General features: G+C 37.6%; 1 protein-coding gene across 5 annotated transcripts in view; it reads left to right on the top strand.

Annotated features, from left to right (window-relative positions):
• The window catches only part of ACSL1 (acyl-CoA synthetase long chain family member 1), a 37,891-nt gene extending 13,655 nt beyond the window's left edge, over positions 1–24,236 (top strand). For all 5 annotated transcript variants that reach the window (XM_056489706.1, XM_056489707.1, XM_056489704.1 and 2 more), the window contains 19 exons: positions 1,350–1,464; positions 1,823–1,887; positions 3,115–3,216; positions 6,841–6,940; positions 7,109–7,287; positions 10,012–10,044; positions 10,213–10,264; positions 11,048–11,121; positions 11,877–11,954; positions 14,254–14,388; positions 16,002–16,136; positions 16,866–16,961; positions 17,972–18,044; positions 18,706–18,794; positions 21,060–21,176; positions 21,534–21,677; positions 22,164–22,265; positions 22,350–22,421; positions 22,620–24,236. In XM_056489706.1, the coding sequence (XP_056345681.1) occupies positions 1,350–1,464; positions 1,823–1,887; positions 3,115–3,216; positions 6,841–6,940; positions 7,109–7,287; positions 10,012–10,044; positions 10,213–10,264; positions 11,048–11,121; positions 11,877–11,954; positions 14,254–14,388; positions 16,002–16,136; positions 16,866–16,961; positions 17,972–18,044; positions 18,706–18,794; positions 21,060–21,176; positions 21,534–21,677; positions 22,164–22,265; positions 22,350–22,421; positions 22,620–22,760 (1,902 nt within the window). In that variant the 3' untranslated portion in view covers positions 22,761–24,236. The remainder of the gene's footprint in view (positions 1–1,349; positions 1,465–1,822; positions 1,888–3,114; positions 3,217–6,840; positions 6,941–7,108; positions 7,288–10,011; positions 10,045–10,212; positions 10,265–11,047; positions 11,122–11,876; positions 11,955–14,253; positions 14,389–16,001; positions 16,137–16,865; positions 16,962–17,971; positions 18,045–18,705; positions 18,795–21,059; positions 21,177–21,533; positions 21,678–22,163; positions 22,266–22,349; positions 22,422–22,619) is intronic.
• Positions 24,237–25,208: the final 972 nt, after the last annotated feature.

The raw sequence follows: 25,208 nt of genomic DNA, 5'->3' as shown, positions 1-25,208 counted from the left end.
ATCTGTTAATTTCCTGTAGAGTAGATGTTGGTCTGAGAGCAAGTATACTCTTAAATTTCTAATGTCACGAATTTTTAGAGGTAAGCCACTCATTAACTTGTTCTGGGTCATGTTCACAGTGTACGTTTCTGCCTACTGTCAGAGGAGTGGCAAGCACTGCATTACTCATGCTGTTTTGCTAAAACAAGTTAGGCTTGTTTTAGTGTAAAAATATTTTTTTTCCTCTCTGTGCCTTTAATGTGCTAGCTGATTTCTATAGACATGGGTAATATGACATCTGCACAGAAACCTGTATTTATGTAGCTTATACATGAAACAGGTGATGATGTCTGGTCTTCCAGGATACTTTCAAAACAGAAGAACCTATGACTACATATGAACAGATTTTAGTTGTGGATGATAGACTAAATCTGTGCCTGAATTGTCTAGGGTTTGATTTTCTGAAAAAGCCAGAAATTGATTACGCTGATAGAGAAAATCACATGCAGTGTTTACTCAAGACCCTCTGTTTAACCAGATGGACTGTTCCTGATAAGAACTTGCTTGTAGGTGTCTGTCATCATAACAGGACTAATTAACAACTGTGGCCTAATAGTAATTGCATAACTGTAGTTTGTGAAACTTGATTGCTCTCTATAAAATGAGATTAAATAATCAGTCACTCTAAAAAAGGCAGTGTTAAAACGGAACTATTAAATTCTTGGATTGAATTCCAGTTTTAGCTTATCTAAGTGCTCAACAGCTGAAAAATGGTGATGTTAATTGTCAAGATACTATTGTCTTGACTGCATTTAAATAAATTAGGAGGAAACCCTTTTTTGTAAGATGTAACTTTTAATTGGATTAAAGGACTTTATCTGGAACAGAATATTTTTGCTTATGAGAACACTTGTTTAGGGTGTTGGTGACCATGCTTAAAATCATTTAGTGTTTGAGACCACATATTGAAGTGTGATTATGTTCTGTAACCTTACTTAGAAAAATAGATCAGGATTGCACCATTAATATTCTGTCTAGACAGCTCTGAGACTGGATTTAGAAAGCTTAATGAAATTATTTATGGTCTATACTGCACTAGTAGAGTAAAATATTTCTTAAGAAAAAGTGTTTTTGACAAAATGCCCTTTGTTAGTCTTTACTATTCTCATTTGTTCTGTGCTATCATAGGTAGCAGAGGAGTGAGATTTTGCCAGGCAGATTTTTGGTAGTTTGCAGTTTGACTCTTGAAAAAATGTCCTGGAAAACCTTGCACAGTTCTCAAAGTTCTCTCAAGAAGAATATTTCTTCAAGCAATTTCCATTAATTTATAGCTAACACAGGTGTCTAACCTTTCTAATTGTTTTTCTTAGGGTGGTGAGCATGCTCGAAGGTCCTCTCTTCTCAAAAGTGATGAACTGTTGATGTACTACTATGATGATGTGAGAACAGTTTATGATATTTTCCAAAGGGGTTTACAAGTTTCAAGTAAGTCTAAAGTTAAAGATAATATTTTAAATACATCAAGAACTTCACATTTTAACTCTTTTGAAATGCAGCTGGGCATAGGGCATCTCTGTCTAGCAATATGATGAATGTATTAGATGTGAATTTTCTTAAACTGATACTTTGTAAATAGAGTTCTGTGAATAAAGTCAGTGCTATATTCCTTTGCCTAAACAAACTTTGTGCTCTGTCCTTTCTCATCTTCCTTCCCTCCACCTCTGGAAAAAACCCCATTTGTCATCTGAAAGTTTCTGCCGAGAATCTAGGGGGTTAACACACAGAGTGGTGTCAGGATGGAGGAGTTGGAGTTAAATTTTGAGTAACTTTTATCTTTTTTTAGATAATGGTCCATGTCTAGGGTTTAGGAAACCAAATCAGCCGTATGAATGGATCTCCTATAAAGAGGTAAGTAGTCTCTCTTACTGCTAGACTTGCTTTTGCTTGCTGAGACCATTGATATAACACCCAGTAATGTGATATAACAAATTTGAATTATTCATATGTTTTAAAGTAGTAGCAGAATATTGCAGAAAGGTTCTAGTTCCTATTACAGTATCTTAAAGGAACAGCCTTAAATATGTGCAAGGGAGAGGAAAAAGAGCATGTCCTGCACTTGGTTTGTGAGCCTCAAAAATTCTAAAATAAAAGTTATCTTGGCATCTCAGTGCTGTTTTGTTTAGAACTTGGGCACAGCAGCTTTGAAGTAGTGTTCGGGGCTCAGACTGCTTGCTTCCAAGAGGCTCACTTTATGCTAGGAGAAGATCTATCTACAGGTGTTGTTTGGGCTTGCTGACACCTTGTCTCCATAGTATGAATGATGGTTGTACGGGGTGCTAGCAGATCTGCTTCTAACTAGCAGCATGCTGCTTCTTGGTCCCTGAAAATATCTGTATGCAAATCTCCCTTAACAGCTGTGCACACTTAGGTTGTTCCTGATTTAATCAGTTGGTCTTCAAATTTGCATAAACCTTGCCTATTGCATACTGTTAAGGTCATTAAACACCTTCTGTGTGTAACAGGCCTCACTTTTTTCCCCAAGGTGACTTTGCTGGGAGTTTGTGAGACACAACCTCTTTTATTAAAGCTTTGCTTTTGGGGTCATGTGACTAACATGGTTTCAAGTCATGTGCTATATAGAAAGAATTTAGAAAATTGCCTTCCCAAGTTTTGTTAATAGAACTAAGTGGGTTTTGCCTCCTTGTTCTGCTTTTTGAAGGGAAGAATGCTTTTCCCATAGGCACTGAATGAAGTAAAAGGATGGTTTATGTAGTGTTTGTGATTAAACTGAAATACTATGTTTAATCATTCCTGGATCACTTCTTGAGTTTAACACACATACAACAAAACAGCCTTTTCTGTGTATGTGTGCTGAGCTTCTACACTTATACTTAACACTTTCCAGTCTGACTGGATCAAGTGTTTCTTTTACTGCATATTGAGTGCAAGTGTAATAATTGCTACTAGTGCAATGTGATAGCACTGCAATGTTTAGGTTATCAAAGGCACTGAGGGCATCCAAAATAGCCTAAAAAACTTTCTCATGCATACCAATTAATAATTGTTGGGAAGAGTTTGCAATTATGAGCATGCTCTTATTTTTTTTTTGTCCTCCCTCTTTTTTTGCCTCTCCAGGTTTCAGACAGAGCTGAATGTGTGGGCTCTGCATTACTCCACCGAGGCTTCAAACCATCTCATGTTCAGTATATAGGAATCTTTTCACAAAACAGACCTGAGGTAATTTAATATTTGGTGTATTTGTGGTCTGGCCATTGCTAAAATGGCCTACTCTTTTGTCTCTTGGCAGTGTACTTCCCTGCTGAGAGCCTGACATTTGGTGTCAGGAAAAGCCTAAAGACTGACATTGTAGATCCATAAGCTATAGACATGACACCTTTTAGCTAAGAACCAAAACTGGTAGTTGACACAATGGTTAATGTCTTATATTGTTGTGCTTTGGTTGGGGTGTTTTGGTTTTGTGGGTTTTTTGTTTTGTTTTTGGTTTTTTTCTTTTGCCCCCAGAGCTAAATGCAGCCGGCTTGAGAGCAGAAAAAAATAATTCCGAACAAGTTAACTAATTACCTTCTGTTTCCAGGTTATAGAGGTGGCTTGTTTAAAAGGAAGCGAATGCAATTCTTAATAAATGTAAACACTACTTGGTTTCTCTTAAAAAGTTACCTTGGAGAACCTAGGTAGTTGAAAGTGACAGGAAGTCACAAGGAGGTTGTTTAAACTTCTAAAACAAAAGGGAACATTTAGTGATTAAATATTTGGACACAAATGTGTTAAGGTGATAATTCTGTCTGAGCCCCTGGGCACAAAGATTCTGGGAGGGGAAAACTGCTGAAGTAGTTTGAAAAGTTGAAGTAGTTGGTAGAAAAATTGGAAATTAATAAAAATGGGTAGAAAGACTGAAAGTAACACAATTAAAAATCACCTGAGACAACCATGGAGATACTCAGGTTGATAGTGCCTAAATGACCCTTTCTAAAAACATTATGAACTATTCAGTAAGTATATATTCTATAGACTTGTTTATTAAGTCTGTTTAATAGGACTGCATTTCTCTAACCTAGGTTTGTGTTTAGTAGCTTGAGCTAGTATTTGGTGCATTAAGCTAGTTCAGTGTAAACCTATATTAAGATGGCACTGCTTCTTACCCTTTATCAAAAGGATGCTGTCCCTTTTGATTAAATGCTGTCATTTGTTTGCCATTGCCACAGTTCTGACAGGGTTAGAAGATCTATCGGTGTCATGCTCTCTTTTTGTCACTAAAATGTAAGCTGTATGACAAGTGACTTAGGGTTCCTTCTTTCTCTCTCAACTTACACCCCAAGAAACTCCTGAGCTTTTGGGTTTTCCTGATGGAATTCTATTTCTAACAGCTGTAGATGTATTTCTGTAGTAAAGAAGGCTGGAATATGTTCAGTTAGGAAGCTATTAAATAATATGGAGCTATAGACTCTACAGTTCAGTTTCCTGTGCATATGACATGATGAGCGGGAAGTAAAAAAGGGACACAGATGGTTTTTTTTGTGCCAATTTGAATTGTTTCTCTATAGATCTTTGTATGCATGCTCTCTGTGAGTTTCTGGAGGGGAGAGCATGGAGTTCTGCTCTAGGATCACAAGGAAAAAATGCTTAAGTTGCATTGCTTTGAGTTGGGTCAGAAATGAGCTGAAAAGATTTGTTTAAACCAGTAATTTTAAATCTGGGATTTTCCCTGCTGAAAACTACTGGATGGGTGTTGTGACATCCCAGTCATAATCACTAATCCAGACAGGAGAGTATGTCAAGGGGTTTTTTTGTGTGAAATGATTCACATTTGTTACTTTAGGGAACACTGCTGGGGAAATCCCCTAATGGGGAAAATTGTACAAAAACCAAAACTTGGATTTTTTAATAAAAGTATTACTTTCTCTTTGAGTTCCTGGAAAATAGTCATCTCTTCTGGAAGTGGGGAGGTTTGGTTTTGTATTGAGAGAAAACACAGCAATGAAGTATGGCTTTTCCCTTTCAGAATATCAGAGCCATGTCAGAAAAGAAACTGGAAGTCTGACTGTCTATATTTAGTACTAGTTGTTTGCTTGGGCTTTGAGAGAACTTGAGTGTCAGGGTTTGATATTTATGTTTACTCATAATTTCAGAAGCAAAATGGAAAAAAATGTCTCGGTAGCCCAGAAAATAAAGATACTGGTTATATTATTGAGAATGATGTGCAAGAGTTATTGGAGGCTGCAAAAGGAAGCTATTATTGCTGTGTGCAGCTTCTGAAGTCTTTTTGTAGTAGACCCCTACCCTATTAAAATAACTTCTGAACTTCTGGCTGCTGAACAGCAGCACAGCTGCCGCCTTGTTACATGTCCTGGAGGATGCCATTTAGCAAGGAGTGTTCAGTGGACCTTTTCATGACTATTATAAATGTGCCTGCTTACCAGTACGTGTAGTATCTTACTGAAAGTCTAGTTACCTGATAGCTGGCTTTGTACTAGTTTTAGAAGAAGTCTTTTTGGACAAGAGGTGTACAACTTGCAATTGCATGAATGCTGTCAGAAAAATTTCCTGTGTTTAAGGCTGTCTGAATCAATACAGTATTTTGGGAAGTTGGCTCCTAATTAACAGTTTGTAAGACTGAGATTTGGCAACTTTAATGCAGTCTCTATTAGATATTTTATGGAATAATCAGCTGAATCATGTTTAAACTTGTCACCATGTGGGGGTGAGGTAACTGGCTAGAACTGCAAAAACACTGAGAAGTGTAACAGTTTGGGGGAGGGGAAAGGAAACACCCCTGTTATTGCAAGTCTTGTTGAATTGAAGTTCTGGTAAGTTTTAAAGATGCATGCTGTTTTGTTCCTGTCATTGGGTCTGACTAAAGGTACTGAGAATTTTTTCATTCTTTGATGGGAAAATCAGAAATGTTCTAGTTCCACTGGCTTCTTCATGTGTCTGGAGGCTCCTATTTGAGGAGTTGCATGCTATTCTATATTTTGGTGTAGCTAGTTGTTACAAATGACACCCAGGAGTTACTATCAAAAAAAAAATGGCATTACTATCTTACCTTGATGGTACTTTGGATGAAAATAGTCTGGCTGTGAAGCATAACTCACATAACACTTCATAAGGCTGCAATATTCATTATGTTTGAGTACTGGTTAGCAGATAAATCCTTCTTACTGCAGCTTGCAGGGATGTAATCGCATTTTTTAATGGAAGTCTTCATATTAGATTCCTGTAAAGAAGAATGGTTAGTGTTGAGAAATGCTGAGAAATTTTCTGGGGTTGACTACCCAAAGAACTTTTACTTTAATTGCATGTGTTGCATGTCTGACCATCAAATGAGATGCATATAATGTAGGGGTGAGAATACTGTGTGTATTTAAATTTAATGTGTGGTCAAGACTTCAGTGAGTCCTTCACTGAATCATGCACAGTAATATGGAATACTGAAAGCTTTGCCTACCTCAATAACATAAAACCAATAAAAAATACTGTACTCTTGTAAGTCTTTCAAAGTCTTTCTGTTAGTAGGTAAACTAAGGAGGCAGTTAATGTTAACTGCTTTTTTCAAAAGTACTTAATATTACTTTTAGGAATAAGGTTGAATTTTATTGGATTGGAGTCTTCCCAAATAGTAAGGAGCTTTAGGAGATTTTTTTTTTTCCCCTCCTTTCACAGATAAAAATTGAGTAGGTCTTCAAAGTGAAAAAACAATACAAACTGCCACTTACTTTCTGGAAGCACTTGTCTACTTGAGCTGTGTCCTATTATCTTCCTTGTTAGATTTTAAATATGAATCTTTCTTGGAGGTCTGGTACAATAAGCAAAACACAGTGACTTTCATCTCTTCTCTTTGTGCAGTGGGTCATCATTGAACAGGCATGCTATGCATTCTCCATGGTGGTGGTGCCACTCTATGATACACTGGGAGCTGAAGCTATTACTTACATTGTGAACAAAGGTAGGACACTTATCAGTAGCTCAGCAACTGAATATATGATGACAGAGCTAAGTGAGGGCAGAACTGTAGCCTTCTTCAGAAAAGCCTTCCATTGTGACATACTGAAGTATGTGTGGATCTAGTCTAAACTGAACTTGTCATGTTGATAATATAGTTCTTTTTCATCAGCTGACTTGTCATTGGTTTTCTGTGACAAACCTGACAAGGCCAAACTTCTGCTAACCAGTGTGGAAAAGGGTGAAACTCCAATACTTAACACCATTGTTATCATGGATTCTTTTGGTGTGGATCTTGTGGAACGTGGCAAAAAGTGCGGTGTGGAAGTTTTCAGCATGAGAGAAATAGAGGTAAGAATGCTTAACCTGCTTACTGCTTTCATCCCATTTACTTGCCATGGATTAGTTTCAAAATGCTTAACTATCTCTTGGATTGAAGTTTACATAAATATATGAAAAATAATAGGAGGAAAACAACTTGCTAATGGTATAAAAGTGGAAATGCCAAGATGACAGAAGGAAAGCTTATTAACAGTCCAAGACTGAATACTAGATCTGGGTGTTAAGGCTTGCCCATGTGAAGCATAATATGTTAATATACTGTGACTAATATTTCATAAATTCTTATTTCAAGAAGAGCCTGTGCAGGTTTTGGTCTTGTGAAAAGTGGCACTTTTCCCTGTGCACTGAATTTACAAGGTGTTTTCTGGGGGAGAGGGAAATGTCAGTCAGCTTCTTACAGGATAAGGTTATGGTGATACAGGGAAATGAACTTCCAGGTTTTGGAAGGAGAAACCATTTTAATTAACCACTTGATGTCAAGTCTTGGTTTTGCTTGTAGCTTTTGTTTGCTTAGATCTCTTAAGCAAGTTTATTTCATAACTTCACTTACTTGGAGAACTGTCTCCCAGGATCAAATTGCATGAAGTACATCTTTGTTGTGAGATTATGAAACCAAGTTTAGCCTGGTTTGAGCTGTAGTTCTGATGAAGGCTTGGCTCACTAGACTTCGAGTATCTCCAGATAAATGTGCTTGTCTTGTGCAGGTGTCAGTAACTGGTGTGAAATGCCACATTTTACTGAACTTGTTCTCATAGCACTTAAGACAGCTATGTTAATAGGGCCACCTTCTGGTAAAGATACAAAAATGTCAGCAGACCTTCTTCCAAAAGAAGATTGACTGGCAAACTGGCCTCAGTAAGAGTGCCAGGTTATAATGGGGCTAAAAACATGAAAAAGGGCTAGAAGTGACTTACAGTTCACTGGCCAAAAAGGAACTTAAAACTTAAACTTAGAGTGACCCAAGTGTAAAATGAAATTCTTTCCAGAATTGAACTGCAGTTTTTGACAGAGGAAGATGCATTCCACTGGATACTCTAGCTATGGAAAAACAAAACTGAGGGTAAATGTTGTCTTTGCTTAAGATGTTTGTATGCTTAAGTGGTAAAGTTCAGTAGTACTATATAGCTTTTATTTCATTAATGCAAACATCAAGTGTTAAGTAGTAGGTGTTCCAAGAGCTTTTTTTTAAAACCATGAAGAGAAGTTAGAGACAAACTTAAATAATTCTAATACACCTTCAGTGAACAGGGAAGTTTTGTCACTTGGTTTTTTTAAGGGGATAGAGACCTATAGTGTCTCCTGAAAGGTAATGAGCTACTTAGGAGCTTAGATTAGACTAGAGTGACTATTTCTAGCTTTGAGTAGTTGTTTTCTGGATTTCTGGCTTGAGCTTGTTGTTCAGCTGTGCATGGGTTATGTGAACTGTTCCTCTGTGTATCCCCTAGGAGCCATCAGCTTAGTTTCTGATTCCCAATATTTATATGTGTCATGTGGTTACTTGTAGCTGAGTAACTGAATAAATGGCTCTTTAACAGGAAGAGATAGTGGAGTTTTGTTCTAAGAGATCAAAACAAGTGTCTGGAGATCTTAGCTGTGTATTCAGTAAATCCCAGATTTTACTCAAAGCAGCTTGTAGGGTGGCACTGAGTTGTGGTGGTACTTGAAATGGAGGTGCTGTTTTGAGCAGACAGCTGTGTTGCCATAGTGGTAAATATTTGCATAATGTCCCCTTTCAAAAAGGCAAGCCTACAGGTGTGGGAATGTTAACTGTGTTTCCAGACATTCCCTTTGTCTTAAATCTCCTTGGGTAAATCTAAGAGGTACATGATACTAAAGAAGTTTAGGGCTCAGAGGAATTGCATATGCTATTATTGTATACATGGAATGTAAAGGCAGTGGTGAAGTTGATGTCTGCCTTCAAAGGGTGCTTCCAAAGATATGTTTGACAGAAGGTCCTCTTTAACTTGCATAAGCCCTTAAGCTAGTATTGTTTCTAGTTTGACATAGGCATGACAGTAGTAAGTTTTGGTTTGAAACTTTAAAGCTCATAGATACTGAACATCGGCTTGCAAATATTTTTTTGTTACAATATCCTTGGTGGTATAAGGATTGTTTTGGTATCATTTCCCTTCTGCCTAAAGAGCCCTAACATTAGTGGTCAGGTCTGAGTAACTAAGGAGGAAGAAGGGTTCTGGATGAGTTTTTCCAGTGTAAAAGGAGTTCAAACCAGCAGTGAAACTCAGTCTTCCTGGGAGGTGCTTGCTGAGGTGAATCTTTGTTCATTTATTCAACAATTGTTGGTTGCACATCTTCTGCATAAGGTATAGGATTGATTGTTGTCTTATCATAACCTTGAGCTTCCCTAGGGAGTGACTTCTAGTTTATTAGCTGGAGAAAAGCCCTGTGAGTTTTAGCTAAGTTATCACTTTTGTGTTTGTAGAACATTGTAGTTATTCTATGTATTTTTGAAATGTGTTTTAAGGCTTTTGTTACTCTTCTGTTACCCAGAGAATCACAGAGTGGTTTGGGTTGGAAGGAGCCTTAAAGATCATTTGGTTCCTATCCACCCTCCAGGTGTGGGCAGGGATTGCTGAACTGGGTTGCTAAACAAGTTAAAATGCCTTAACAGAGAGTCTAAATAATGAAGTGTTATGGTGTTTGGTAATGTTTGATAAATTTAAAGCAAGAAAGCTACATGCTTATGTCTACATTTTCTCTCTCTCCTTTCTCTAGGATCTAGGAAGAGCACACAGGCAAAAACCTATGGTAAGTGTCAAATTGGTTCAAGTGACATTGTGAAGCTGATTAGCATTTTTTAAGATCAAACTAGCAAATCTCTCTATGTCCCACAGCTCAGAAATAACACTAGTATTGCCCACAAAAATATTTTTCCTTGCTGTCTTAACCATACTAATACTTTCTTAATTCTCATAGCCTCCAAAGCCAGAAGATCTAGCAGTCATCTGTTTCACCAGTGGAACAACAGGTACACCTCATTACATTATGTAAAATGTATTATTCTGTTTGTGCAAAATTAATTCAGAAGCTCTCCTTTTTTTTTTCTCTTCTCCCCAAGATTTCCCCTGGGTGTGCTGCACCTTTTTTGGCAAGTAGTAGCTGGGATAGTGTTACAGTAAAGTTCCCTTGGATCTTAATTTTTTTTTTCCCATTTATTAATACAGAGTTGCAGTAGTAGGGATGGAGATGTTTATGTTTTTGGGCTTGGAAATAAATAATGAATTTGTGTTTGTATAATAATAAAGGTACTGCATCAGACTTCAGACTACCAGTTCTTCCTTAGCCTTTTTTTGTACTTTATCAGCAAAGTTGTTCCATAGGTTTAAGCAACTTTGCTGTAAGACCAAAACAGACTGTCTAGATGTCACTCGCTTGACATTTGTGAAGTTCATGCTCCATTGGCATGGAGCAGAAGAAAAGAATACAGTAGCAAGCTACATTTTTAAACCAGATGTGAGAACAGAAGTTAATCTGAATTTGGTAGCTGCATTTTCACAACAGAGTTGAGTTTTGAATGAGAAGCATATCCAAAAACATGGCAATTTCTCAAGGCTTTGGACTCCTTAAAAAGTTGTAACAACTTCATCACAAATTGATTACTTAACTGTTGCCAGCTTTTCTTGACAGTGTTTTCTTTAATTGATACACAAAGAAATGTATTAATATCAAAGAATGCTATTACATTATTTTTGCCACTGTTATTTTAAGGGTCTAAATTTCACTGTTGAATCTTGATGTCTTTCTTCCTTAGGAAACCCTAAAGGAGCTATGATCACTCATCAAAACATAGTCAGCAATGCTTCAGCTTTTGTGAAAAGTACAGAGGTAACTGAAGAAATAAACATTGTTGAAGGGAACCAATTGAATGAGTAAAACAAACATTGAAATCTCTAGCTTTGGTCTTAAGCTTTAGTAAGATCCAAGTGAAAATGTAACTTGACAGCATTCTGTGTCGACTAGTCAGAAGTCAGTGTTTACTGATTATTCAGTCAGGATCAAGAACCTGACAGATTTCCAGTCTGTTCTGGTGTAAGCAAAGTGATACACTGATCCTGGTGTGAATGTACATTACATTCTGCTATGGGCTTAAAGTGTTTCTCATTAGTTAAGGAGTACTGTTCTTAAATTAAGCAACTCGTCTCACAATTGGCTCATGTAAGGTACTTTTGATATTAACCTTAGGGTAAGTTGGGTAAACAGACTTCCTAATCTAAGATAAAAGTGTATTTTTTTCAAATCAGTAGTATTTTAACCTCTGCTGTCCCCCTATCCTCCCAATGTATGTAATGGAACTCTCATTTTTATCAGAATTTATTTCTCTTCAGAATTATATGAATGATACGTTGTAATAATCTGGTCACTATACTCAACTCCTAAAAGATTGTTTCTGCTGTGTGTCTTTGCTCATGCTAGAAAGTCATTGCTGTATTTTTTTTAATGAAAGATAGATAGTGCAGCTTCATTACAAACAAAGCTAAAGCAGGGGCTGTGCTCTAGAGTTTAGATGCTAGATTTTACTGTTGTTTAACTTAGGCAAAATAGAGACTCAATGAAACTTAAACTTTTGCTAACACTTCCAGAAATCATTTATGCCTTCCACTGATGATGTTCTGATATCATTCCTGCCCCTGGCTCATATGTTTGAGAGAGTTGTTGAGGTAAGCGTCTGTTTTACTAAATTATTGAGAAGCTTACTTTTCTTACAGAATGAGTCTGGGTGAAATATACTCTTTCTTCTTGACTCTTGTAAATGTGTGTGAAAGCTTGAAATAAGGTTCAGGAAAGCAGTGTTCCACAAACAGTACGTAGTGAGCACTAGACAATTGGTTTTTATGCCAAAATAGAAACATCAGCCCTAGAGCTAGTGTTAATAAGAAACTGATTTACTAGAACATGAGGCAATCCCTTAGCACATGTACGCTGCCTAGAAGTTCCTTCCAATATAATTAGTGCATTATTAAAAATCCATGCCATTCTTTAGTCTGCAAACTTCAAAAATTTATTTTATAAGGAGGCATCCTGTTTGTTTACACAAAACTAATTTTAAGTTAAACTTGCCATCGCTTCCAAGAAATTTCAATAAAGAAGGGATTTTGTTTCAGTGGAATTTTCTTCCAGGAAATGTAAGTGGCTTTTAAAGCCATTTCAGTGACAAACTTTGAAGTTCTCTTGGATCACTAGTTTTATCATATAACAAAATCTGAGACTTAATTTTTGAGAATGAAAGGGCTGTGGTTGTCTTAATGCTGGCAGTCTCCAAGATCTCTGGGCCTATTTTGGGTGCTATGCATTTTTGAATGGATGCAATTCCCTTGCGCCTCTATAGTATGTTAAGAAGTTCAGGTATTAATAACTGCACTTACTGAAGTTGAATTAACACCTCTTCCTCGGGTGAGATTGCAAATAGATATATTGAAGGTTTATAGAGGGAACATCCACGCAAGCATTAAAAGGTATATGAAGCCAGAAATTGTGTGACTTCCATTAAGAATCCTAAGTTTTTTTTACTGGAAGTCTGTGTGTGTATATATATATGCACAGAAATGTACATATTCATATGTGTGTGTTTGTACATACATGTTATAAAGATTTAGAATAGTACACAACTGAGTTCTACAGGTGCCTCTGGGCATTCAGCACTCTTTCTTCCTGGTCATTTTGGTATCAATTATGCCTCAGTGTCTGTTTTACTCCTGTCTTGCACCAGAACATACAAGCTCTGTAGCTAACAGCTCTGCTCTTGATTACACAGTTAGAAACAGGATAGGAACTTGCATTTTAAAAGAAAAAAATGAAAAGTGTTTGGATTGCAGTATTCCCCTGCTGGTTGAGGCCTGTACAAAATAGGTGGTATAGCTGCATAAGGAGATTAACCAAGACATTATTGGTAGAAAGGAGGAAAGATTCCTTGCTGTTTGGGGTAGGTATGAACACAGACTCTGTGAGAACCATTCTTTACAGTTCTCTTTTAAAGTAGATGTTTCCTTAGTTTTGACATCCATATGGAAGTTAGAGGGTCAATGAACTTGATTTGACAAATATGTTCCCACCTAGTAAAGGCAGTTGCTGCTCAGTCCATATGGACTGATATATTTGCTGCTTTTAGCAGATGGTAGCAAAATATAGGTGGAGGGGGAAAGTGACACTTTAGCATGTCTCATGTAGCAAATAAGAGGATGGATAATAGGGAATGAAGGAGTAGGTGTTACAGAGGAAGTAGAAGAAATAAAAGGAGGTAGGTATAAACACAAGGAGAGGAGAGATGTTAACAAGTAAAGAAGAGAGGAAAATAAAGGGAGGAGTGTAAGGTAGGTAGTGAAGCTTCTTGACTTCTAGCTTCTAGCCAGGAAATACAGAACACAACAGGATTAAGTCTGCCTATCTTTGTGTAGGACTGAAGTGATGCAGAAATAAGCTCTGGCTCTGCTACAGTCTTCTAAAGAACATCTTGATCACCTCAGAACAAGTCCTCTGCTCACATCAGTCCTGTGAAATGACAAAGAAAACCAGAGTGCAAGGAGTGGAAATGAAGTACCATAAGGCAGAAATCCTCACTGGCCTTGTAAATAGCATGTGCTGACTATAAATACAGAATTTCCTGGTATAAAGCAGGGGACAAACAAGGCTAAAATTTTAAAATAAGCTTGCTAAATATTTCAAATGGAGAAGTTCTTTTCAGTCTTTTGCTACCCCTTGATAAGGCATTGCCTTATTTGTCCAACTGCCCTTTTTGAATAGAGGCTTTTGTGCTAAGCTTGAAAGTCTGGTTTGTGTACACCAGATGTGTCTTGCTATTTGGTCTTTCTAGTGCCATCTTAGAGTGTGAAAATGCTGCAAAACTAGTCCAGAAGTTGAGAGGATTTAAGGTTGATCTACACTGCAAAGGACTGTTGTACATACAGAGCAGGAACACATTGTACCTCCTATGTTTTCAGAGTGTGTACTTTTTTCCAACAGTGTGTGGTTCTGTGCCATGGAGCCCGGATAGGATTCTTTCAAGGGGATATCAGACTACTCATGGATGACCTAAAAACACTGCAGCCAACTGTATTTCCTGTAGTACCAAGACTGTTGAACAGAATGTTTGACAAGGTAAGTCTATAGGCACGAGTGCAGGTTTTTAAGAGTCTCTGTAAAGTTTGTGCTGCCAGAGTAGGAGTAACTGCTGTGCCCTGGGATATTAAATTGGCATGCTAACAAATGTGCGTATCTAAAAGAGAGCTGAAAGTGCAGGAAATAGTACTGACCGCATTAGAACACTTTCAGGCAGCAAATACTAGTGTTGAAAAGTCTGACTAGGGGACTTGATTCTCTCTGTCTTGATTAATGACTTAGTGTTTTGCTCTGAGCAAGTTATTTAAGTCTAGTCTACAACACGAAAATGAGGCTTGGCATCTGCATGCCACGCTTTTAGCATCTGACTCATGGAGTGGAATTTGCAAAGCAAGGTCAGGTGTTTGCCTATGTTTGTATGGACACATACAAATTTCCTACATAGCAGCCAGTGTGTCCTAGCTGGGAGAACTGCAAACTAGCCAGCTGAGAGTGCTGGGGAGAAGGTGTGTCTGTAGCCCCACTCTCCTGTGTGTGCTTCTTGCCTGCTCAGGGTCATCTGAGATAGGAATTTGAAAGTAGATTATTTCTTCAAGTTCAGATTTTAATTGGCCTTTTGCAGATGGATGACTGATTTTTTTTAGCATACAGCCAGAGGAGCTAAAAGATATAATAAATCCTATGACTGCTAAAGAAATGGCAGAACTGTGCTATGCTGTCTTAGCCAGGACATTTCTCTGATCATGAGGCTAGAGGAACACCAAGTAACACAAGGTTCTGTTTGGCTCAGGACCAAATAGTGCAACTGGAATCCATTTGGAGGGGAGTAAATCCTGAGACCAGCTTTCAGTACTTAAAATGTAGCTCCTTATTCTGCTCACACGTTCTCTACTGGAATTTGAGAAGCAAAGTCAAAGCTTGGGACTTTGTTCTCTTGATTTCCTCTTGCTTGTTTAGTCTGGTGCCCTGAGGCTTCCACCATTTCAACCTCACCCACCCTAGCAATAACCTAGCATGTGAAATCAGCAGGTTGGGGAATTGGTGTGGCAGAGGGGCATAATGCTGCAGTCTGCATGCTTTCAGTCGTGATGCTGAGTCTTCTTTACAAATGAATATACTGATGTGTACTGATGTGTGGGTTGCTGTTGAGTCTGCTTTCTGGCTTCCTCAGAACAACTAGAAGGAGCCTTTGAAAAATGATCTAAAGTGCAAATTTCTATATGCAAGACGGATCTTCATTTGGTGTTTCTGAAGTGACCTGCATCTCCTCACAACACTGTTACATTATGTATTATGATAGGGTTCTTTTCAGAAAATGCTGAGTATTATGCTCAGCTGGAATTTTGATGATACTAGAATAGAGAAGTAAATAATCCATTTTCATTCATACATTTTAATAAAGAAATTATGCATTAAAACAACATCACACAGTTTGATGGATAGCAAGAACTAGTTATGTGCTGATTTCAACTCTTGAACTGAGGTCAAAATAAAAATGCACAAATATTTCTTACTACAACTAAGATGCCTATCATTAAAGATTGTTTTAATATATTTGGTTTTCACTGTTAAGAGTCTTTATGCATGCATATGTAAGAAAAAGGGAATGGTATTTTATGAGGATTCTAACCATAGTTCATCTTTCTTAATAGATTTTTGGGCAGGCAGATACTTCACTAAAGAGGTGGCTGCTGGAGTTTGCTTCCAAGAGGAAAGAAGCAGAACTCAGAAGTGGTATAGTTAGAAATAACAGTTTCTGGGATAAAGTCATCTTCCGTAAAATACAGGTATGATTGAAAGTTTCGAAGTTAAACTTTGCAATTGTTCAATTGCATATGAATAGTTATAATCTAGTATGGCTTTTTCACTGAGACTACCTGGCTACTCAGAGCAAAAATCAGAGCTGTCTTTTTATTCTCAACCTCATTTTTTCAATTCCCTTAGTTCTCATAGTATCAGCTAACTGTATTAAGGAAGTCACTCTGAAACAGTCTGGTGCTTCTCTTACCACTTTGAAAGCAAACATTGTCCTTCTGAAGGAAGAATGCTAAGTATGACACAGTGCCACCTGTAGCCCCCACTGTCTTCTCCCTGTTGTCACCAGTAAGTCATGCCTGCTATTATATCTGACACTCATTTGCTATGGCCTTAGCCTTGGCTGTACAACATGCCCATGTGGCTGCTTTTTATAGCGTTCAGGATGTATGAGAAACTGATACAAGGTAGTTAAAGCCATTGCTGTAAGGCCATGGCTTAAGCTCTTTTTTGTAGAGTCTGCATTGCAGTGACACCATGTACAGATACTGTATGTTTGAGATTCCATATCTTCCAGCCATTAATGAGACTAAAAACACTGCAAGAAACACAGCTTGCCATAGCAGACTAAACTTCTACTCTCTAACATTTGTGGGTGGCACTGTAGGTGGACAGTGGCTAAGGGTGACATAGATGACTCTAGGAGAGCTGGAAATTTCTAAAATGCTTTTGGTGTCCACAGTATCTTGTGTCTGTTGTAGGCAAGTTTGGGAGGAAGAGTAAAGCTGATGGTCACAGGAGCAGCACCTGTGTCTGCAAGTGTACTGACCTTCCTGAGAACAGCTCTTGGCTGTCAGGTGAGTTGCTTGGCCTTAGTCCTAAACCCTAAATATTTTAATACCTGGCTCCAGCTTTGTTAGAGCTTTTCTAGAGCTCTGATTATATTGGTAACTCTTTCTAGTATTCTTGGAGACTATACAAGTGCATGCTCTTTTCCTGAGTTTCTCTCAGTCCCCTAAAATTTCCATATTCATCCCAAAGTCTTAACTGAAGTAACCAGCTGACCTGTCTTAGAGGAATATTTTTTTTCATGGGCTGTAGTAAGTGATAAATTACCTACTTTAAGTTTCTGGAGTTTGCCTTGCTTACAGAAGTATTTGTAACTACTCTAGAAAATCTAATAAAAAATGTGGTAATAATGTAGTGTTGCTGTTTTGAAGATGATGCTGGGGTGAATCAAATTGTTCATATTGCATTTATCTTCAGAGCATCTTCAAAGTATATGCTTCTGGAGGTAAAATTTGAGCAGCATTGGCAGAGAATAGAGCAAATGTGTTAAAACTAAATAAATTTCAAGGATAAAAGACAAAAATACTCTAAAATATCAGGCTTCCATAATTTCTTGAAGTTTTGCAGTAGTGTGGTGGTGTAACAATGCATTTTGCACAGAAAAGGGAAGCCTGTCTTGTGTATAGCAGTCACAGAGCTATGATGGAGCATAGGGACTCCATTTCTGGCTGTCTCAGACAAAGCTATTTTTAAATTATGTGGATGAACTCACTGCTAGTGCTGTGGTTCTTCATTTCTTTCTTGCTTCCTCTGCTGTTTTCTGTTTTAATCTAAACAGGTGTCACATGCTGTGTGAAACTTTTGAGTAAATATTGGAACTGAAGGTAGAATATTAGCACTTAAAATTGTTTATTGTGATCAGACTAATACTTCAGGGTTCTTTTAGAAGGTGCCAAGGGTTTTGGTACACTCAATTTTAAATAATTAGAAGAAAAGAAAAAAAATAATTGCATTTTAATGAAGAAACTTTGTGTTGAAAACTAATGGTCTTAGATTATATTTTGATTTCACCTTTTAGTTCTATGAAGGTTATGGACAGACTGAATGCACAGCTGGATGTTCCCTGTCATTGCCTGGTGACTGGACAGCAGGTATGATGTTCAGCTGTCTACCTGTCTCCTAAATTTTAGTATTGCTGACATTTTTTAGCCATTTTTGACTTTATTTAATCTTCAGTAACACTTATCATGAAGGATAAGACTGGTTTTCTTCAAGTGAAATAAGTTTTTAAGGGATCCCTTGACATTTCTATCCCTAAATAGCTATGAATGTTCAGTAATTCAAACTTCTAATAGGATTTGTTCTTGTAAGTTGAGGTAGCTTTAGGAGAAGGGAGGTTATAGTACTAACCCTTGTAGTTTCTATCAAATACAAATCTTCTGTGCATAAAGGCAGTGCTGGAAATACAAATGGCGATTTTTGGTGTTTGAATCAAGAATTTGCACTTTCCCCAGCTGTAACATCTCTAGCTCCCTAACTGAAATAATATTGCTAATGGAAATTATAGTGGGACTTCTGCTACTCAAACATGTCTGTAGAGTAAGGATCCTGATTATAAGAAAAAGTAAGCCTGAGTACATGGTTCAGCTTGTAACATTCTTAGGGATATCTGAGAATTTAAAGTTTCAGTCCTGGCAAATTTAAGCTACCAGAAATCAGTTTTCCATCTTTCTTTAGTGTGTTAGCAGCTTATTTTTTTTCAGAATCTGACTAAAAAGCATCAGGCTATTGAAGTGTTACTCTATTTAATAGGTCATGTTGGAGCACCAATGCCATGCAATATCATCAAACTTGTTGATGTACAAGAAATGAATTACTTGGCTGCCAAAGGAGAGGGTGAAGTAAGTAATTTCAGAAGGTCAATATAAGCCTCTTGGGAAATCTTGGAAAAAAATTTTTTTTTTGTTCCTGAAATAACTGAGTTTAGTAAAAGTGCTAAACATGGCCTGCTATTTAAAATCTAAGATGCCTGCATGCAATACCAGTTAATGATCCACAGAAGCAAATCAGGAAATAGTATATGGGAGGGGAGAAGGAAGAGCTTACATAGTAATCTGTTATCCCACAGGTTAACAGATGGTTATATCACCATACATATTGTTGTATGACCAAGGCAACATCTTCTAGCTGTGGAATAGCTGGGAAGTGGGCTTCCCTCCCACTCCACTTCCAAGGGCCAGAGAACAGCTGGTGCATATAGCCAGTTACCCAGCTTGTGATGTGTGAGCTGAGGTAATTTAAATTGGCTGGAGACTTCTAAGAGAAATGGAGATCAAGTGCCATGAAGGTTGCTGATGATTTTTGATACCTGCCTGCACATTTTTCTGAGCTATTTTTACGCAGTCTGTACAAATTGAACATGTACATTTTACAAATTGCATTTTGAGGACTCAGCTTCATATGTGATGCTGTATGCTGTTTAAGTAAATGTATAGATTTAACTTTGTATATACTTTGAACAGATGTTCATGTAGTAATTTATTTTCCCCAGGCCTTGAAAGCAGATTAACTGTGCTGTCTTTCATATGCTTTCAAGAGGCTGTGGGGTCAGCTGGGGGAGTGAGAAATTAAAAGTAGCTTAAGCAAGTAACTAACTTATGGCTACAAAGGATTTATAATCTTTGTTTGTTTGTGTTGTAATTTGTATGAGACTAGAGAAAAATCATTGGGCTTTAACTCCCAGAAATGTTGAAGGATTTACTTGGTCTTGGTGGTGGAAAACTGCTTGCAGGTGAAGAACAATGTCAAAATTCTGTCTTGCATATGACTCTGTATTTAGTCTTCATCAGCAATTTCTGCTTAACTTTCAGTATGTTCTTAAAGCTTGGTCTGCTAGAGGAACTGAGTGTAAATTCTTAAAAACAAAAAATAGTTAATAGTTTAAAAAAAAACCTGCTGAAAGTGTTTTGCGTGTGCTTAATGTGAAAATTTGCTGTGTTAGGAGTTACTTTGGACTTCAATAAAAATGGTAGCCCCTTAACATATCTGATGCCATCTTAGTCTTTCAGGCCTAACTTCCTCAGTATAAACTATTCTAAATATAACAAAAAAGTATTCTAACTTGCTTCACAAAACTTAAAGCCCATGGCTATGGAATTGGCTGTCTTTATCCATTTGCTTAAAATAAGTATTCTTCCTTATTTTCTGTTTTTCATCTGGGTTAAATATTTCTATTCCCTTCTCTAAGAGTAAGCTTGCAATATTCTCTGCTCTGTCAGCCTTGCTTTTCAATTTTGCCAGGCAAGAAGAATAAATCTGTGACTTGAATTATATATGAGCATATGCAGATGAGGTCTGGTTAAATGGTTGGCTGTCTCTACTGGGAAAAGCTGACCTACTGTCTTCTTGTGATCTTGGGAGCTGTGAAAAATTAACGTTTGATTAGCCAGTCTTTGACTTGACTGGGACATAGAGTTTTCTTTTATTCATATCCTTCCAGATAATGTCTGTTTTAGAACAGAAATTATTTGCTTTGTGAAATATGGCTTTGGTTTCAACCCAAATTTGGTACTGTCTCCATAAGGTCATCAGAACCCTCACTAATATTCTGATCTCCCTCCTATTATCATCTCATGTTCATTGTATTGTAGTTCACCAGCATGCTGGCTAGGCACTGAAAGTTTTTTTAAGAATCAATAGCTGAACTACATTAGTAATTCCTTCTAGCCAAACTTTTGGACAACAAATATGCCATTTGCTTGATACACAACTGTTTTTTTTCTCCACTAGTTTTAGGATGATGTCTCTGCTGCTTACTAAAGCTGAAATGAACATGTTGCCAGGCTGAGAGTATTTCTGGATCTAGCAGAATTTTTTCACATAAATAAATAAAACCAAATTTCTTCTGATAGGTTCCAATTATTCAAATAGTGGGTAGGAACACTGCTGCTAGACTGGAAGAGAAGAGATCCTTCCAATTGCTTCTTATATTTCATACCAGTGGAAAATGTTAGGTCTCCAGAAATCAGGAGTAGAAGTTCCTGTACAAACACAAACTTCTTGCCTTTTTAATGGGGGTTAAGAACCATTAGAGAAAGCATTTGTTGATAGGAATGATTGCTAACTTTTCTTCATTATAGCATATATTAACAAATGGCTTTTTTCAGGTGTGTATTAAAGGGGTGAATGTATTTCGTGGCTATTTGAAAGATCCAGAAAAAACAGCAGAGGCTCTGGACAAAGATGGCTGGCTTCACACAGGAGATATTGGGAAATGGCTACCAGTAAGTAAACTTGCATAGCTGGAATGATGCTTTTGTAGTTATTAGCAGAAATTTAATAAATATTAGAAAACATTTTGTATTGAACAGAATTAGGTGAAAGACAGGAATTTGTGGATAATCACTGTTGTAGCTGAATCTGTGTGCCTGGGCCTAGAAAAGTATTGACAGTGCCAGTCCTGAGGTTTTCCCCAGTTTAGATTAGATGGATACATTACCTATTTTCTTCTAACATTCTTAGTTTGACAGTTCTCTGGCTCTGGCACAGTTTTACTGTGCCAGTGTGCCATGCCTAAGGTGTGTAAATTGATTTTTCACTTGAAGTGCATCCTCTGAGTGAAAGTTTATTTCTGTCAACAGAATGGTACATTGAAGATCATTGACCGGAAAAAACACATATTTAAACTAGCCCAGGGAGAGTACATAGCACCAGAGAAAATAGAGAATGTCTATCTGAGATGTGAAGCTGTTGCACAGGCGTTTGTCCATGGAGAGAGCTTGCAGGTAAGCATTTTTCAGGTAATTCTAAAAATCACTGCAAAAGGAGACTGTCTTCCTTTCTTCCTTTACCTCACCCCAAACTTTGGGTCTGTACTTTTCATTTTGCATTTTGGATTCTGATTGGATTCCAGCAGTTACATAGCATGTTTCTGGATGTAGTTTCACACCAGGTAGTGAAGCTGAACTAATTTGCATATTAATGACTGTATATAAATTGCTAACAGTGTGCAGTGGGAAAAACTCAAAAAACAAAAACCAAAACAGAAAAACACACGCGCACCAAGAAAACTTGGATATCTTGGGGGTTTTCAAGTGTAGAGAAATGTGCGTCTTAATTCTTTCAGTTTAGCTTCTGAACTGAATTTCCTGTGTTCAAGTAGCAGAAAGCTGCTGACTTTACAGCAGGATTAGAAATGCTCCCCAAAGAAATGTGTAGGAACTAAAGTGTTTGCTTAGGAATTTTTGTCAAGTTTTTTTTCCTTTTTTTAGGCCTTCTTAGTAGGTGTTGTGGTACCTGATCCTGAAACTCTGCACAACTGGGCCAAGAAAAAGGGATTTGAAGGCTCCTATCAAGAGCTATGCAGAAACAAGGTAAGACATACCTAACTGAACAGCATCAACATTTTCAATGCTTATGGAAGCCTGAAGCTATACAATGTATCTCTGTATCCACAGGATGTAAAAAAATCCATTCTGGAGGACATGGTGAGAATTGGGAAAGAGTCTGGTTTGAAGTCATTTGAACAGGTATGATGTTTATAAGAATCAAATACCTAACTCTTTAAACTTCTCAACACCAATATGATCTGATTCTCCAGAAACTGCTTTTAATTTGTGTCTGGAAAACTTCAAGTGGTGGGCTTTGTTAGGATGTCTGAGCAAGTTTTTAATGGTCTTACCTATTTCAAGGAATACATCTTGACTAGTAACTTTATATTTTCCCAGGTGAAAGATATTGTCCTGCACACTGAAATGTTTTCTATTGAAAACGGGCTGTTGACACCAACACTGAAGGCGAAGAGACCAGAACTGCGAAAATACTTCCAGTCACAGATAGATGAACTCTATGCTAATGCCAAAATGTAACTGTGAATGGAATGGGGAAGTGGCACACGTCTGTCTACTGTTGGCCTTCATATCTGTATTTTGACTACAGCAAAAATAGGGAAGGAAACTGTGCAATCATTAACTTGTACAAAAATGGGTACTTGCCATAGGAACATTGAAGAAATGGAACACTGCCTTACTGTCAAGTTGTGTTGCATACTGTTTTTATGGTGACCTACAATTTCCAAAAAGAGCCTTAACTATAAATGATAACTATATGTAAGTTATTTAATATTTCCTTGGTCAAAAATGGGACTCACCCTCACCAAGGAGCTAAGGTTTTATTGCCAGCATGTTTGCTGTCTGCAGTGTGTTTTGCAGTTGTCAATTCCACAAAGGATTTGGCAGCTTTGAAAATGCCTCTAAGTATCTTGCATCCTCAGAAAAATTACTTAAGCTGTTCAAAAAAGCCCCACCACCCAACCACCAAAAACCCCAAACCCTTACCGTTTGCATAGCTGGTATCACATATTTTCGTTAGTCCCAATATTAATTGGGGCAAGGCATCTGAGCTGTATCTCCCTTCTACATCTGCAGCCAGTTATGGGATGTACTTCTATAAGGTAGAAGTCAGCACTCCACACAAAGAAGACTGAATAGAAGTTCCTCAAGGTCTGCAAATGGTGGTTCTGCCCTGTGTGGATGCAGTTTGTTCAGCAAGTGTAGCCTCTGCTACATTAGTGTGATACTGGAGTGGTGCCAGCCCTGCAAATGAGCAGATCCCAACTCTGGCGAGAACACTAGAGACCTAAAAACCAAATCAGGAGGCTGGGCTATGCTAACAGTCAGGGTAAACATTTCACCTGTACCAGACACTCATTTCCCTGTCATGAACTTGTATTTAAAATGCATTTTATAAAAATGTGCCAGGCCCTCTGTAAGTGGAAGAACTTCTGACATAACCTCTGTTTTCTGTGCTTTATGTATGAGCCACTGAGTACTCTTCACTGAATAGCAAAATAGGTCAGGTAGAATGTTTTTGCCTGATGCTTTGCAGCAATTGGAATTATTTATACATGCCAACAGAACTGTGCATTGGCCCAGGATAGGTATTTGTTCAGGGATAAAAACCTAATTCCCAGATAAATTGCAAAATAATAACTAGTTATCTTTTGTTTGAAAAATCAGCAGAAATAAGCCTTATTACAGCTATCTTTAACAGAGTTGGTTTTGCATTAACATTCATCGCTGTTTTTTGAAAACATGGATATATGTAAAATACAAGCACAACAAGGTTTGCACTAAGATTTGTGTGTGATTGTAATGCACTACTCTGTAGCATAATTTCATGTGTATGCAATTCAGGTACACAAATCCAAGTCAACTGTTAGAGCAGTAGTTTATTACATTGAAATTCAAATGTTTGCTTAGTGTTGGCTATTTCTATGTTTTATAAAACCAAAACAATTTTCAAAACCAATGAAGGAAACCAAAATAAATATTTCTGCATTTCAATGCTGTGATGTGTTTGTTTATCAAGGAAAAATGCTGCTGACTAACAAGCCCAGATGTTATTCTAACTGACAAGCTGTAAAACTCCACTGCTACAGCCATACTACATATAGTATAAAGGCTGGTTGTTTACACTTTTACTTTTGGAAAGGGACTTTTTCTGTTTAATGTGTTGGCCTGTGTTTGTAAGAAAAGGATGCTGTTGTATGTAACTTGCTCTTTCAGTACATTACTAAACAAGTAAATCTTTAATTTTTTTTTTGGTCTTTTTCCTGACAGTTCTGTTCTTACAGTCACCTCAGCTGACTTAACTGAGAGGTGGAGTTTTCTGAAACTCTGCCTGGATGGTTGTGGGTTTCCTTATTCCTGCCCTCACAGCATGCATTTGGCTTAAATCAGGGCTATGGTTTGAGAGATTTCAGGGGCAAAGTTATCAGACCCCAGGGTAGAGGAAGCACCACCACCTGGACACTATTTAAAGCCCCATGTGCATACAGATGTCAATGCAAGATACTAAGCAAACTAGAGTTTCTCCTCTGAAGTAATTTTGTATGGTTTTTTTATACATTTTTTCCATGCTGAAGGAAACCTAAACCAAATTTGTCACTTCGTGGATAACGTATTTAAATCTGAGTTATGCTGCTTGGAAAGGCAGGGAAATGTCACCACACAGCTCCTACGGGAGGCAGCTGAGAGATGGATGTGAACTGGATCGAAGGTTTATGTTCTTAACAACATTCTATTCAAAAAACCTTTCTGGAAAAGCCATATATCACGACAGAAACAAATTTGTACTGTCTTATTTGTGGCTCGTGGGGCTGGCTGCTATAGCCAGTAAAATAGAAGTCACTTGCCACCTCTTAAGCCTAAAGTGATTATTTCATTGTTTTAGTTTATTTGTCTGGCTAAAAGGCCAAAGAGGTGTGGGGGTGGATAAGGAGATGTGGCCGAATCGACAAATTGGTACATCACTTC

Source organism: Oenanthe melanoleuca, chromosome 4, assembly GCF_029582105.1.
Source record: "Oenanthe melanoleuca isolate GR-GAL-2019-014 chromosome 4, OMel1.0, whole genome shotgun sequence".
NCBI classification, from domain to species: Eukaryota; Metazoa; Chordata; class Aves; order Passeriformes; family Muscicapidae; genus Oenanthe; species Oenanthe melanoleuca.
Note: the sequence above shows the minus strand (reverse complement) of the source record. Positions and strands in the feature narration are given on the sequence as shown.